This window comes from Crotalus tigris, unplaced genomic scaffold (assembly GCF_016545835.1).
Source record: "Crotalus tigris isolate CLP2741 ecotype Arizona unplaced genomic scaffold, ASM1654583v1 scf7180000017804.1919176, whole genome shotgun sequence".
NCBI classification, from domain to species: domain Eukaryota; kingdom Metazoa; phylum Chordata; class Lepidosauria; order Squamata; family Viperidae; genus Crotalus; species Crotalus tigris.
In genome coordinates, this window is record NW_024096647.1 from 276,661 (window position 1) to 289,114 (window position 12,454).

Consider the following 12,454-nt stretch of genomic DNA (forward strand, 5'->3'; position numbering starts at 1 on the left):
TATTCGCAAAATAGTTCTTCAGTCCAAAGATATTCACCTGAATCTTGAAAAAAATACTTCACATAGGAATTTTACTGAAATCTCAGAAAGCAGCTATGGTTACCAATCTCTTCTGCCCCAACAATAAAAAGGCACGAACAACACAGCATTCTCAGATCACTGTTTTATCAACAAGCAATTTATTATTTCACATACCTGAATAGGAAGTTTTCTATTTCAATATGCAAAATCACTAAAAACACATTTTTCCCTTTGGGGACATTCTAGTTTGATATTATTTTGCCTGACATTTCACCTGTCAGATTATCATAAATATAAGCCGCAAAGAATAATTGTTATAGTCTCACTGAATTTCATCATAAAATAACTGAAGCTACGAAATACACTGGAAGCATAATCTTGGAAGAACACTATGAACACTGATTGTATTATGGTAAATCAGGTATTTACTGAAGGCTTCAAATTGTTTCAAAATTAAATATAACTCTGAAAATATACTAGATGGCAATACTTTTAAGGCACATTGACTGAACAGTGAAAGCCTTAGTAAATCATGGTATTTCTGTTTTAGACATTCCTTAATAAATTAAGAACACATGCAAAAATAATTTAAACTCATAAGGGACAATTCAACCAACATTAAGCACTTCGAAGCCCCACTGAAGCAAATTTAAGCAAACCTTTAACTTATCTATTTCAATTAATGGAGCTGCAAAGTACCCAGCTGTTACATTGTTTATATAAAGCTAACAGTTCTATCTTATTCCACATAGCAGAAAGAGATATTTTATTTATCAGATTTGATTTAAAGTCACTGACCAAAATGGTGATGCCTAGGCAAGCATAGTTGTTGCCTTTTTGCTAACTAGTAAACTAGCCTAACTGGTAAGCTAGTCAATCTGCATTAAAATTCAGGCTGGCAACCATTCAGAATTTGAAAACGTCAGGCAATCAGAAACCCAAATTCTCTGACATAAAGCTACCTATGCAATCAGCATCACACCAATCACGTGCTACTGGCAATGTAGAGATTGATGCATTTGTGTGCAATGAGTTATGCCTCCTCTCAGTTGTTAACAATATAGTTTTCTTTGTTCTATGTATACTAAAATATGAACACTTACCTGCTTGACCAGTGGTAACGGTAACAGCTGCAAAAAGCCTCTGGGAACGGCTTAAGTCAGAGACACCATTTAAAGCTTCAACTTCAAAAGTATAGTTAGCATGAGCTAACAGGTCCATGACGGTGACATAGTTGTCTGCTAATCCAGTTTGCTGGGGCATATATCCAACATTGCTCCCACAGGGAACACATTCACCCTGTTCCCAGCTGCACCTCTTGCATAATACCCTGTAGGTCACGTCATTCCTTCCTCCATTATCAGCAGGAGGGCTCCACTCCAAACTCACTGTAGTTTGGTTAATATTGAAAATAAGGTTCTGTGGTGCAGATGGCGGTCCTTTGTTAAATACAAACACAAAACAGGGAGGGGGAGGGGGAAGTAGAGATTAAAAGAAAAATCAGCAGGGAAAATTTAGCTTATGTTTTAATTACCCATGCTAAAGCTTGCCAGGCTTTAAACTTTCCATTTTGTCTACTAGACACTACCGAAAAACCCTACTTGAATTCAGCTGACAAGAAGCCATATTTATTTTCCACTGAGGAACAAAGGTACTTTCTATGTATTTACTCAGACCTTTTGCAGCTTTTCTTGTCTGAAATTAAAAGATAGGTTAATGTGCCTCTGAAGCTGATTCACGGAGAATTCCTCAAAATGAGTTTTTTGCTCCTTTCGAAATGCTTAAGTTGGAATAAATTTAGGTATTTTTTTTAATCTTCTGTAATGTGGTTTACAAGAACATGGAGCACAGCTTTGTTTTTGAGAAACCTGCAAATATTCACTAATTTATTTATTTATTTATTTATGAGACTTATATACCGCTTTAAGTGCAAGCACTCTCTAAGCGGTGTACACCAGTAAGCAATGTATATATATATATATATATTTACATTGCCCCCAACAATCTGGGTCCTCATTTTACCTACCAATGGCACATTTTTCATCTCAGAAATTCTTAATTCAATGCTGAGCCTCCTTAGATATATCATGTTGAAAATATTTATAAGAACCATATTCTCCTTCCTTCAGTTATGTGTTTATTCAGCGTCTTCTTTAGGTTTTGCTGAAAAACCCAGCCATTAAATTTATTGGATTCTATCTTGCTTCTTTTTTATTTTCTCAGTTTTGCTATTTTGCAAAATGCATTTGAAAATGTTCCTACTGTTGCTTTTTGTGCTATACAGAACTAAATGGGGGAAGGGAAAATCAATGATTGTGATTGGCCAAGCAACAGCAAGCAATTCAAGAATAACTCACTTGTGCATGCAACATAGGGTGGGTCAGTAGGTGCTCTGTAATAGCTGTCTTCACAATCACATCGCGAAGATCCTTCCCTGTCTGAAAAACTGTGCATTGGGCAGCGGGAACACTGCAGATCTTGTGAAGATGACTTATAGAATCCACGTCCACAGGCTAGGAAAGAAGGAAACAAACAGGTATTATTTTAAATATAACTTGCTTTAAACAGTATCAGGTATATAGAAAACATATGATGTGTGCTCTTAATAAACACATTCAAAACTTTTACATTTTTGTCTGAAAATGGAATTGTATTATTTTAGAGCACCAGACTGCACAAATCTGGGTTGCAAAAGATCACCCTAAAATGGTAGGACTTTCTATATTGCTTTCCTATCATCTAGAGTAGTGCCCCCCCCCCAATCTTTTAGACACCAGGGACCGGTTCTGTGGAGATAGGTTTTCTGTGGACTGGATGGGGCATGGTTTCATGTGCTGCCCTCATATCTCAGATGGAGCTTCAATTGTTTGTGTGGCCGGTTTCTGGCATGCTACGGCCCAGTGCCAGTCCACAGACCGGGGGGTTGTGGACCCTTGATCTAGTGTTCATTCAGACTTTTGCAGTCCAGATTTATAGGTTTATTTGTTCTAAAGCCAGTTTATAAATGACCTTATTGAATTAAATGAATTTATTTTACTTAATAAATTTATATGCAGCCACAAAAAATTGCTGGACAAGCAATTTTTTAATCAAAAACCTGTTTTCATATAATATATATTATTAATTCTAGTTGTTTTACATATTTGTTGTGAAGATTTTCAAAACATTGTACTTGAAGACTTTATGCAATTTTCAAAAGTAGGATATGAAACTTTTCAGTATTCTCCATCAGCTTATATCCAATCTGAGGTGACATGAATTTTAATATCAATTTTTATTGCGATCATATTACCCTCACAATTCTATAACCACAGAAATATCTTTTAAAAAGATTGTACTCCTATAACCATTCTTTACATATTATCTTTATGCTAGTAATGATCTGAGATGTGAGTCTCATCCCTTCTCCCATAGTAAAAGAAATATTCATTTTATAATCAAGTGCAGTTTGTTCAGTTAACTGAAAAAAATCAACAATAAACAATTGTGTTGTGCAAAATATTTGAAGGGACAAAGTGCAAATGAACAGTGTTTTGAAGACTCAGCCTGGCTGCTTGGAAGAATCTTTCCCAGTATTCTGAGCATGTATATAAGACAAATCCACCAGGACTGCTCCTTAAGCAACACTCCAAGTAGAGGGTTCAGAGCAGCTCTTTGTTCATAGAAAATAAAACAAACATGTATTATTTTAAATATGTGTCCCTCATAACAGTATTAATGGCCAACTAAGTTATCAAAGTAATGGATTCATGCTTAAGCTGAATCTATTAAGACAGGCCATCAACAAAAGAATTATTTTCAAATTAGGAGGGGAGTGCAAGAGAAATGCATTGGCCATGCCAGTCTTTAGTTTCTTGTAATAATCACTATCACCACAATTATAGTCATTTATTACTATAACTGTACAAAGGTAACGTATGCTTCCTATGGCATTTAATATATAAATATGTGTTTGTAGATCTGTATATGGTGTGTGTCCCAAGCTGCAGGAAATATAAGTAGCTACTATACAATGATAACCACCTTACCATAAAATGTTTCTTTCATTCATTCATTTATCCATCCATTCATTCATTCATTTTATACTTTCACCTATTTCAAATTCATGACTCTGGACAGCTAACAGTAAAAAAATTATTAAAACACATAACTATAAAAACAACACACACATTCAGAAGCTGAGTCACAAAAAAAATAAAAAATAGAACCAACATTAAGAAATCAGCATAACCATTACACAACCTAGATCCCCAAGCTAAATCAGTATGGAAAACATACTTACTGGACTTCAGAAAAAACAAAACAGTGCAAGAAAAAGACCCAGAAATCTACAATAAATGGGTGGGAGAGAATTAAGTCTGAACACTAATAATTAGTCACACTAATAGTTTCAACTAAGCAATCTTCCATATACTTCTTTTAAATAGCAGTAGTGTTTAAAGCTATGTACTGTATGTTTCCATCAAATAATTACACTGGATGCAAAAGTATACACAGGACTTTTAATGGTTCTTCTGCAATAACGAAAATGAAATTTTCAAATAGAACTATCTTCTGGCTGCACACCAGCAAACGTCTACTATCACCTGTCAAGTATTTCTCAGATATGTTTTTCTCCTTCCGGAGAATAATACTGGAACTATCATATATATATTCATAATGTCTATCAAAATTGACTCATTCACTGTTGTTTACCCAATAGAGAAATATCTCTGCCTGAAAAAGGTCTTGCTTTAGTTTTACATTTTAAAATGATGGCTCGTAAATATCATAGTTTAATACACCAATTCTTTCATTATTCCTCAATATATATTTGTGTGTGTGTGTGTGTGTGTGTGTGTGTGCCTTTTCCCATATCCAGTCAATTTTACTGACTACAACCTTTTTTGTGCAAACACATCAAATCATCATAGATACATTCAAATCATCAAGTGATGACAAAGCTAATATATATGCAAATCTCCACCACGGCAAATAGCTTACAAAAACCTATGGTGTAACTAAATTAAATTGGCAGCACAATCCAATAGATGTCAATTCAGAAGGTCTATTACATTAACTGGTTCTTACTTCTAAGTAAGCAGATTAACAACGCAATTTTAATTTAAAGACATGATGACTGAAAAGCTTAGAATGAAAATAAAAGTTAAGTCACATCTACTAAGAGAAAGTGTTGTTCGCAAAGGATTTAACAGAAAGCACTTAGGACACCAGAACTTTGTCCCCAAAATGGTCTATTGTTCAAAAATGTCAGTTAAGGAATGAAAAGAACAGAAGGGAAACATAAACGAGGAGTCAGATTGTATCTCATACCATCTGCCATTCACAAAACGATTAGAATCTTAGGTCAGGAAGAAAAGGCCTTAACAGTTCCCAGAACTTTTAATCTAAGAGTTTAGAAACAAAACTGGGGGGGGGGGTGAATCTGTTTACTAATTAAAATCATGTCTATTCTGAAATAGCTGAGGTTAGCAAATAAATTCAATTAGGTCAGGAGTTCATTTAATCACCTAAGATTGGGCCATCAAACTCAATTCTTAACACTACTGTTTTTATATCCCAATGGGAAGCAATAGTTTATATATACAGGAAATATGCATTAAAAATAATCTGTGTTATAATTGTCTGCATCAGGGGTCTTCAAACTTGGCCCTTTTATGACTTGTGGACTTCAACTCCCAAAATTCCTCAGGCAGGCATGCTGGCTGAGGAATTCTGGGAGTTGAAGTCCACAAGTCATAAAAGGGCCACGTTTGAAGACCCTTGGTCTACATTCTTCTAAGAGCCATTGTCAATAGCTGTTTTAGAGAAATTGATGGGCTGATCATTAAATATCGTGATAGTGTGTGTATCTTGGTTCTATTACCTGTTGCAAGTTATTATTACTTGTTACTTGATTATTTTTCCTGATTGCTATTTATTTTACTGATAATTTTGTTATTGTTTTTAATCTGTTTTTAAGTATCGTCAGCTGCCCAGACATATGCAATACAGATGAGAGGTCATTTAAATTCACTACATATGTAAATAGTATGGATACAACCTCCTGTCCCTGCAAAAAAAGTGAAGGCTCTAATGATAGTTACTATCAATTCCACATACCATTCAGCATGAAGTAGACAGTGAAATGTTACATATAATATACATTTGATTTTGGAATCTGGTCAATCACAGCTTAATTCTATACTTGAATGGAAATTAATTGGTCAAGATGGAACTCCCTCTCTCTTATTTAAAAAAAACCATTTTGGGAAAATTGAAATATTAGTTATTTTATGGTACACAAAATGAATAAATAAATGAATTCAAAAGTGATTCTGAAAAGATTAAATAAGATATTGAAAATAATAGTGCTAACTTGTAAAATGTTGACATCTGATATAAATCACCAAATATGGAAAACACTAAAGTAAAATGGTATTTTAAAAGACTTTGTTGCAATATATAGGTCTGACTAGTAATGGATAATTGCTTTGAAAGGCAACTGCGCCAGCATCTAAACTAACAAAAGTTATTACCTATGGGGAAAATAACCTATATTATTCCTTTAAAAAAAATAATGTGAATTGAGTATAAATGTAAAACTATGAAAAAATTCACATATGTTTTTAAAAAATGTGTATAAGAAAGAATGAATATAGGTGTGGGTGGAGGGGGAGAGGAAGAGGGAGAGGGAGAGAGATTCCTATTTAAAAACATTCTGGGATGAAATAACTATATAGTACCATAGGACAGAGGTTAAATCAAACTTGAACAGAAGGAGATTCTTTATGGTTGAGCTAAACAAAATTTTGATATCTATATGACAGGTTTATCTGCTGGAAATTTTTTCTTGGGGGGGCTACTAACTGAAATCCATAACTGTGAGGTTCTAAGTAGTAAAGCAAGAGTCACAGCACTGTGAAATAAAGCTGTCTCTGTTAATTGCATACCCTGATCATCAGTATAGTGTCTCAGCTCAGCTGATAGTTTGTCAAATCTGCCTGGCTGAACTTGAGGATTTGGCAATGTCACTTACCACTAAGTGTAAATTTGGGTGGGGGAGGGGAAACATAACAAAAGCACTCATCTGAAATGATAAAGCACTCACAGAGGAAAAACAGATGACAGATTGTGAAGACAAGAGAATCACAGATGGATTCCAGGTGAAACAATGTTTACATTTGGTTTACTTTCATAGTTAAACAGGGTCTACCTAGCATGCGGAACATCCAAAAATGTATTTGTGATCTGTGTGAAAACATAAAACGTCTTATGTTGGAGAAAGATTCCTGTATAAATAACAAAAAAAATGTAATATCTGTTTTTAAAAACAATGCAGCCCAAAGTTTGCAATGCATTCATAAAATATGTATTTTAGCATATAATTGAGGTACTTAACAGCTACTAAAATGCTCACAGGGTTCTAATGTTACTGCAAATATATTCCATTTTGAAAAAAAATAAATTATAATCACTATTAGACATTTAGATTTCCCCACATTAGATAATAGGCTATGCAAATTCAGAAAGAGGAAACCGTGGAATACACAGGAACACATTATGAGACACTGTTTTTCTATAGCTGTGTCATTTTCCAGACTAGATTAGCTGCCTTAGAAACTGTTCCTGGCTGTTTCTGTCAGCATGTACATGAACACAACCACTTTATTTAAATAATAATAATAAAAAAGTGAAGGACACTTCATTGAGATTTCTGGGAGAAGCTTCTAAGGCAGTTCTATAATCCCAGAAGCAACTTGGCTGCTTGAACAGAAAAAAAAGGGGGCTCATATATGTTCTGGTTTGCCATTCCAGAAGGAAGTGGGTAGTCCTATTAGCCAATAAAGAATAGGAGTGTATCTTTTTAAAAATAAGGGGCGTTGTCTTACCTGAACGCCTTTTCTCAGCAGGATGATCTAGAATCCACCAGATGGGTTATTACAGCCTTCCTGCTCAGCAGACTAGGTCAGAACTTTGGCCACGCCCCTCCTTTGGGTGTGACTCCAGTTTTGACAAGGCGAAGCAGCTCTGACGAATTCAACGTAATGGCTCCATTTGTTTTACACCTGCCTAGACTAACTGCACGGGAGGGTGTGGATTCTACATCATCCTGCTGAGAAAAGGCATTCAGGTAAGACAACCCCCCTTCTCCAGCAGGATGGCTGTAGAATCCACCGGATGGGACATACCAAAGCCCTCATGTCCCCTCGGGAGGGAGAGTCTAGGCTCGTGAACCTTGAGAAGAAACAACCTGTTGAAGTACATGCCTGCCAAACGCCGCATCAGCCGCCACAAAGGCATCTACATGGTAATGTCTGACAAACGCCGAAGGAGAAGACCACATTGCAGCTCTGCAAATCTCCTCCACCGAAGCCTGCGTGGACCACGCAGCCGACGCGGCAGCACTGCGTGTTGAGTGAGCTGTAACGTGCGGAGGAACAGGAATTGACTGAGAAGAATAGGCTCGAGTTATACAAGCCCTAATCCATCTACCTATGGTCGAGGAAGAAACCTTCCTCCCCATGAACGAAGGTTGGAAGGATACAAATAGAGCCTCCGACTTATGGAAGGATGAAGTGCGCTTCACATAGTAACGCAGAGCCCTGCGTACGTCTAACTTATGCCACTGATGTTCCAACCTGTGCGTGGGATTGGAACAGAAATTGGGGAGGATTAGCTCCTGAGATAGTGTTAACCTTTGGAATGAATGAGGGGTCCAGTCTAAGGACCACCCTGTCCTCGAAGAAGGTGCATAAATCCTCCCTCACTGACAGCACGGCTAATTCCGAGATCCTTCTAGCTGAGGTAATAGCCACTAGAAACGCTACCTTTAAAGACAAGAAGTGAAGAGAACATGAACTGAGAGGTTCAAATGGAGATGATGTCAAGGTCTGCAGCACCTTGGTTAAATCCCAAGAAGGATAGCGATGTACTATCGGAGGTCTGGTGCTGACCACTCCCTTTAGAAAGGCACTGATTGCTGGATGTTGCGATAAGGGGCTGGAATTGTCGCAGGAAAGGACTGTTGAAAGGGCCGCTAGTTGCCTGTGGATAGTACTGGATGACAAACCCTTATTCAGACCTTCTAACAAATAATCTAGGATATTTGGAATAGTGACCGAGAGTGGTTCTAACCTATGTATAAAACACCACTTGCAGACTCCTCTCCATGTGGCGTCGTAGATCCTGTTCGTCGAAGGGCGTCTCGATGCTTGTATCATTGAGATCACCCCGGATGAATAAGACTGCCTGGCTAAACCTTCCCGCTCAAGTGCCAAGCGGCTAGTTGTAGCCACTGCGGGTCGGGATGTAGAAGGTTGCCCTGGCTGAGGACCACTCGGTCCGGAGGGATCCTCCACGGAGGTGATATTGAGAGATCCACAAGGTCGGCAAACCACGGACACCGTGGCCAATGTGGAGCAATCAAGATTACCTCTGCTCCTTCCAGGATCAGCTTGCGTATGGTAGCCGGTATCAGAGGAAGTGGTGGGAAGGCGTACAAAAGCTGCACTGGCCACCGACATCGAAGGGCATCCGTTACCTCCGTTCCCCGTGTCGGAAGCCTGGAGAAGAACCTGGGAAGCTGTGTGTTTGTCGGTGTGGCAAATAGGTCCAGGTGTGGCCACCCAAACCTCCGTGAGATCTCCTCGAACAGAGCCGGATCCAGTTGCCATTCCGCATGGTCCACCTTGGCTCTGCTCAGAGAGTCTACTTGACGATTTGCCTCCCCTGAAATATGTTCTGCCCTGATGGAACCCAAGTTTGACTCTGCCCAAAGACCCAGAGCCGATGCTTCGCGCATCAGTTCCCAGGACCGGGTCCCTCCTTCTTTGTTGACGTGGGCCCTTGCTGCCACGTTGTCGGTCAGGATGAGGACATGCTTCCCTTTTACTAGAGGAGAGAATTGAAGGAGGGCTAGGTGTATGGCCCGGAGTTCGACCAATTGATATTGTGGGTGAGATCCAAGCGGGTCCACTGTCCCTGGGCCAGATGGGTCCCCAGGTGAGCTCCCCAACCGAACAGACTCGCATCTGTTGTGAGAGTGATCCGAGTCAGTTCTCTGAATATGGTTCCTTTGGTCATCGCAGATGATGTCCACCAAAGTAGAGACCGTAATGTGTGATGTGGGACTGTGACCTTCCTGTTGAAAGCACTGAGGTTCTGTCTTTAATAAGGAAGGAGGAACCACTGTAGGAGCCTGGACTGGAACGATGCCCATGCAAGATATCATCTTTCCTAGGAGTTTTGACAGCTGTGCCAGAGACACCCTCCTGTCCTTCCGAACCTGATGGACCAGTTTCCTGATGCTGGTTCAACACTCCAGAGAAAGATATACCTTGCAGAGTGATGAGTCTATTATTGCCCCCAGGTGTTGGAGTTTCCTTGTGGGAATGGTGTGGCTCTTTTTGAAGTTCAGAGAGAATCCGTAATTCTGAAGGGTAAGTATTGTGATCTGAATGTCTAACTGTGCTGTCTGGAGAGAATTGGACTGGACTAGAATATCGTCCAGGTAACACTGTACGCGCACTGGCATCAGCCTGAGGTGGGCCGCTATGACTGCTAATATTTTTGTGAAGACCCTTGGAGCTGAGGATAGACCGAAGGGTAAGGCCCTGTATTGGTAATGTCGGTGCGCGTAGCAAAACTTGAGAAACTTGCGATATTGCGGGTGAATCGGGATATGTAGGTACGCGTCTGTGAGGTCTATTGAAGAGAGGAAGTCTCCCTTCCTGATGCTGGCTAGTATGGACCTCAGGGATTGCATCTTGAACCTTCTGTAGGTTAAGAAATAATTCAGTCCCTTTAGATCCAGTATTGCCCTCCACCCTCCTGAGACCTTTGGAACCACGAAGAGAATGGAGTAAAACCCCTTCCCTTCCTGGTCCCTTGGTACTGGTTCTATGGCTTGAATTGATACCAGATGCGAAATGGCCGAGGCTACCAAGTTTGCCTTGGTAGTGTTCCGGGAGAGAGGGCACATGATGAAGCGGTCTGGTGGGGGAGAATAGAACTCTAGGGTAAGACCGTACTTGATGGTCTCTAATACCCAGGCGTCGGAGGTGGTTAGTTCCCAGATGTCGCTGAACCTTTCCAGCCAACCCCCAATGGGAGAGTCCTGCCTGGCGTCACTTGGACCGCCTGTAAGGGCAGCCTCCAGATCCCCTGAATGGATGCTTAGACTGGAATTGGCCTTTGGCTCCAGTATTTTGGCGATCCTGGGAACGATCCTGTCTGGAGTAGAAGGATCACGAGCCTCTTGACCAGTCCCAGGATTGCCCTGGCCGAAAGGGCTGTCTCCACTCCCAGGAGCCGATGGGACAGAAACTTTGTCTATGGAACTCCTGTGGGACTCTCCTGTCCAGTTTTTTTGAAGAGTGGACTAAGATCTTGCGTTTGTCCTTACCCTCGCTAACGTGTGGATCCAAGATAGATCCAAGCAAGAGTGTCCCGCTGTATTTAGACATGGACAGCGCCATTTAGCCTTCAAGTCTGTCTTCCAATGTTTCAGCCATAGGAGCCTACGAGAGGCAACCGTGGCAGCTATAGATCTTGCAGAATATTTAGTTGAGTGTAAGGAAGCGTCTGCCATGTATTGGGAAGTGGCCACTATTTTGACCAAAGTTTGATGTGTTCTAACCTGATCTGGAGGGACGCTGGCCTGTAGCTCGCGAAGCCACAAGATGCAGGCCCTGGCGAAGAAGGAAGTTGCCGCCTTGGCCGCCCAGGCCGAGGCCAGGTGTGCCCAACGGAGAGAGAGCTCAAATTTCTTGTCTTCAGCTTTCAGGGCCTCTGCCATGTCCCCTGGAATAGCAGATGTAGAAAACAGTGAGATCAGAGGACTATCAACAGTGGGTACCTCCAACAGTGAGGCAAATGAAGGGGAAACGTTAAACAGCTTCTTTTCTACGCTGTTAGGAACAGGTGGAGCTGCCAGCGAGGACCATTGATCTTTCACAGAGGTGCGGGAAACCTCTGGGCAAGGAATGTACTTGTCCTCTGCTACCTTCCTCGCGAACAGAGGATTGGACTCCTGACTGGTAGAAGGTTTTTCCTCCTGTACAGAAGTTAGATTAACGGTGGTAATTGCTTTGATTAGGAGAGATTTAAGAAGAGAGGGGTCAAAGAGACCTGAAGTTGGGGTCTGCCTCTTCATCTTCCGACAAGGGCATGTCAGCTATGTCAAGGTCCACTGACTCCGCCTCTCCCAGCTGTGAGGAGGTCTCTGAAACATCTCTGGTGGAAACAGTGGCCCTCCCTTTTTGCGATGAACGTTGGAAGGTCAGTTGACCTTTGGAGGACATAAACTGAGTGAATGCATTTTGCATAAAGGCCTGAAATTGAGCAGACCATATATCCTCCTGAGACCTGGCACTAGGGCCCGCCACAGCCGGAACATGATCTGGTGATGATGCAGATGATGAGGAGCAAGGGGAACCAACCTCCTCAGTTT

At 40.5% G+C, this 12,454-nt stretch overlaps 1 protein-coding gene across 5 annotated transcripts in view; it reads right to left on the bottom strand.

Annotated features, from left to right (window-relative positions):
* The window catches only part of EPHA7 (EPH receptor A7), a 194,805-nt gene that overhangs the window by 140,680 nt on the left and 41,671 nt on the right, over window positions 1-12,454 (bottom strand). For all 5 annotated transcript variants that reach the window (XM_039342702.1, XM_039342701.1, XM_039342699.1 and 2 more), the window contains exons 4-5: window positions 2,379-2,534; window positions 1,125-1,460 (exon numbers count right to left, since the gene is read on the bottom strand). In XM_039342702.1, coding sequence (XP_039198636.1) covers window positions 1,125-1,460; window positions 2,379-2,534 — 492 coding nt within the window. The remainder of the gene's footprint in view (window positions 1-1,124; window positions 1,461-2,378; window positions 2,535-12,454) is intronic.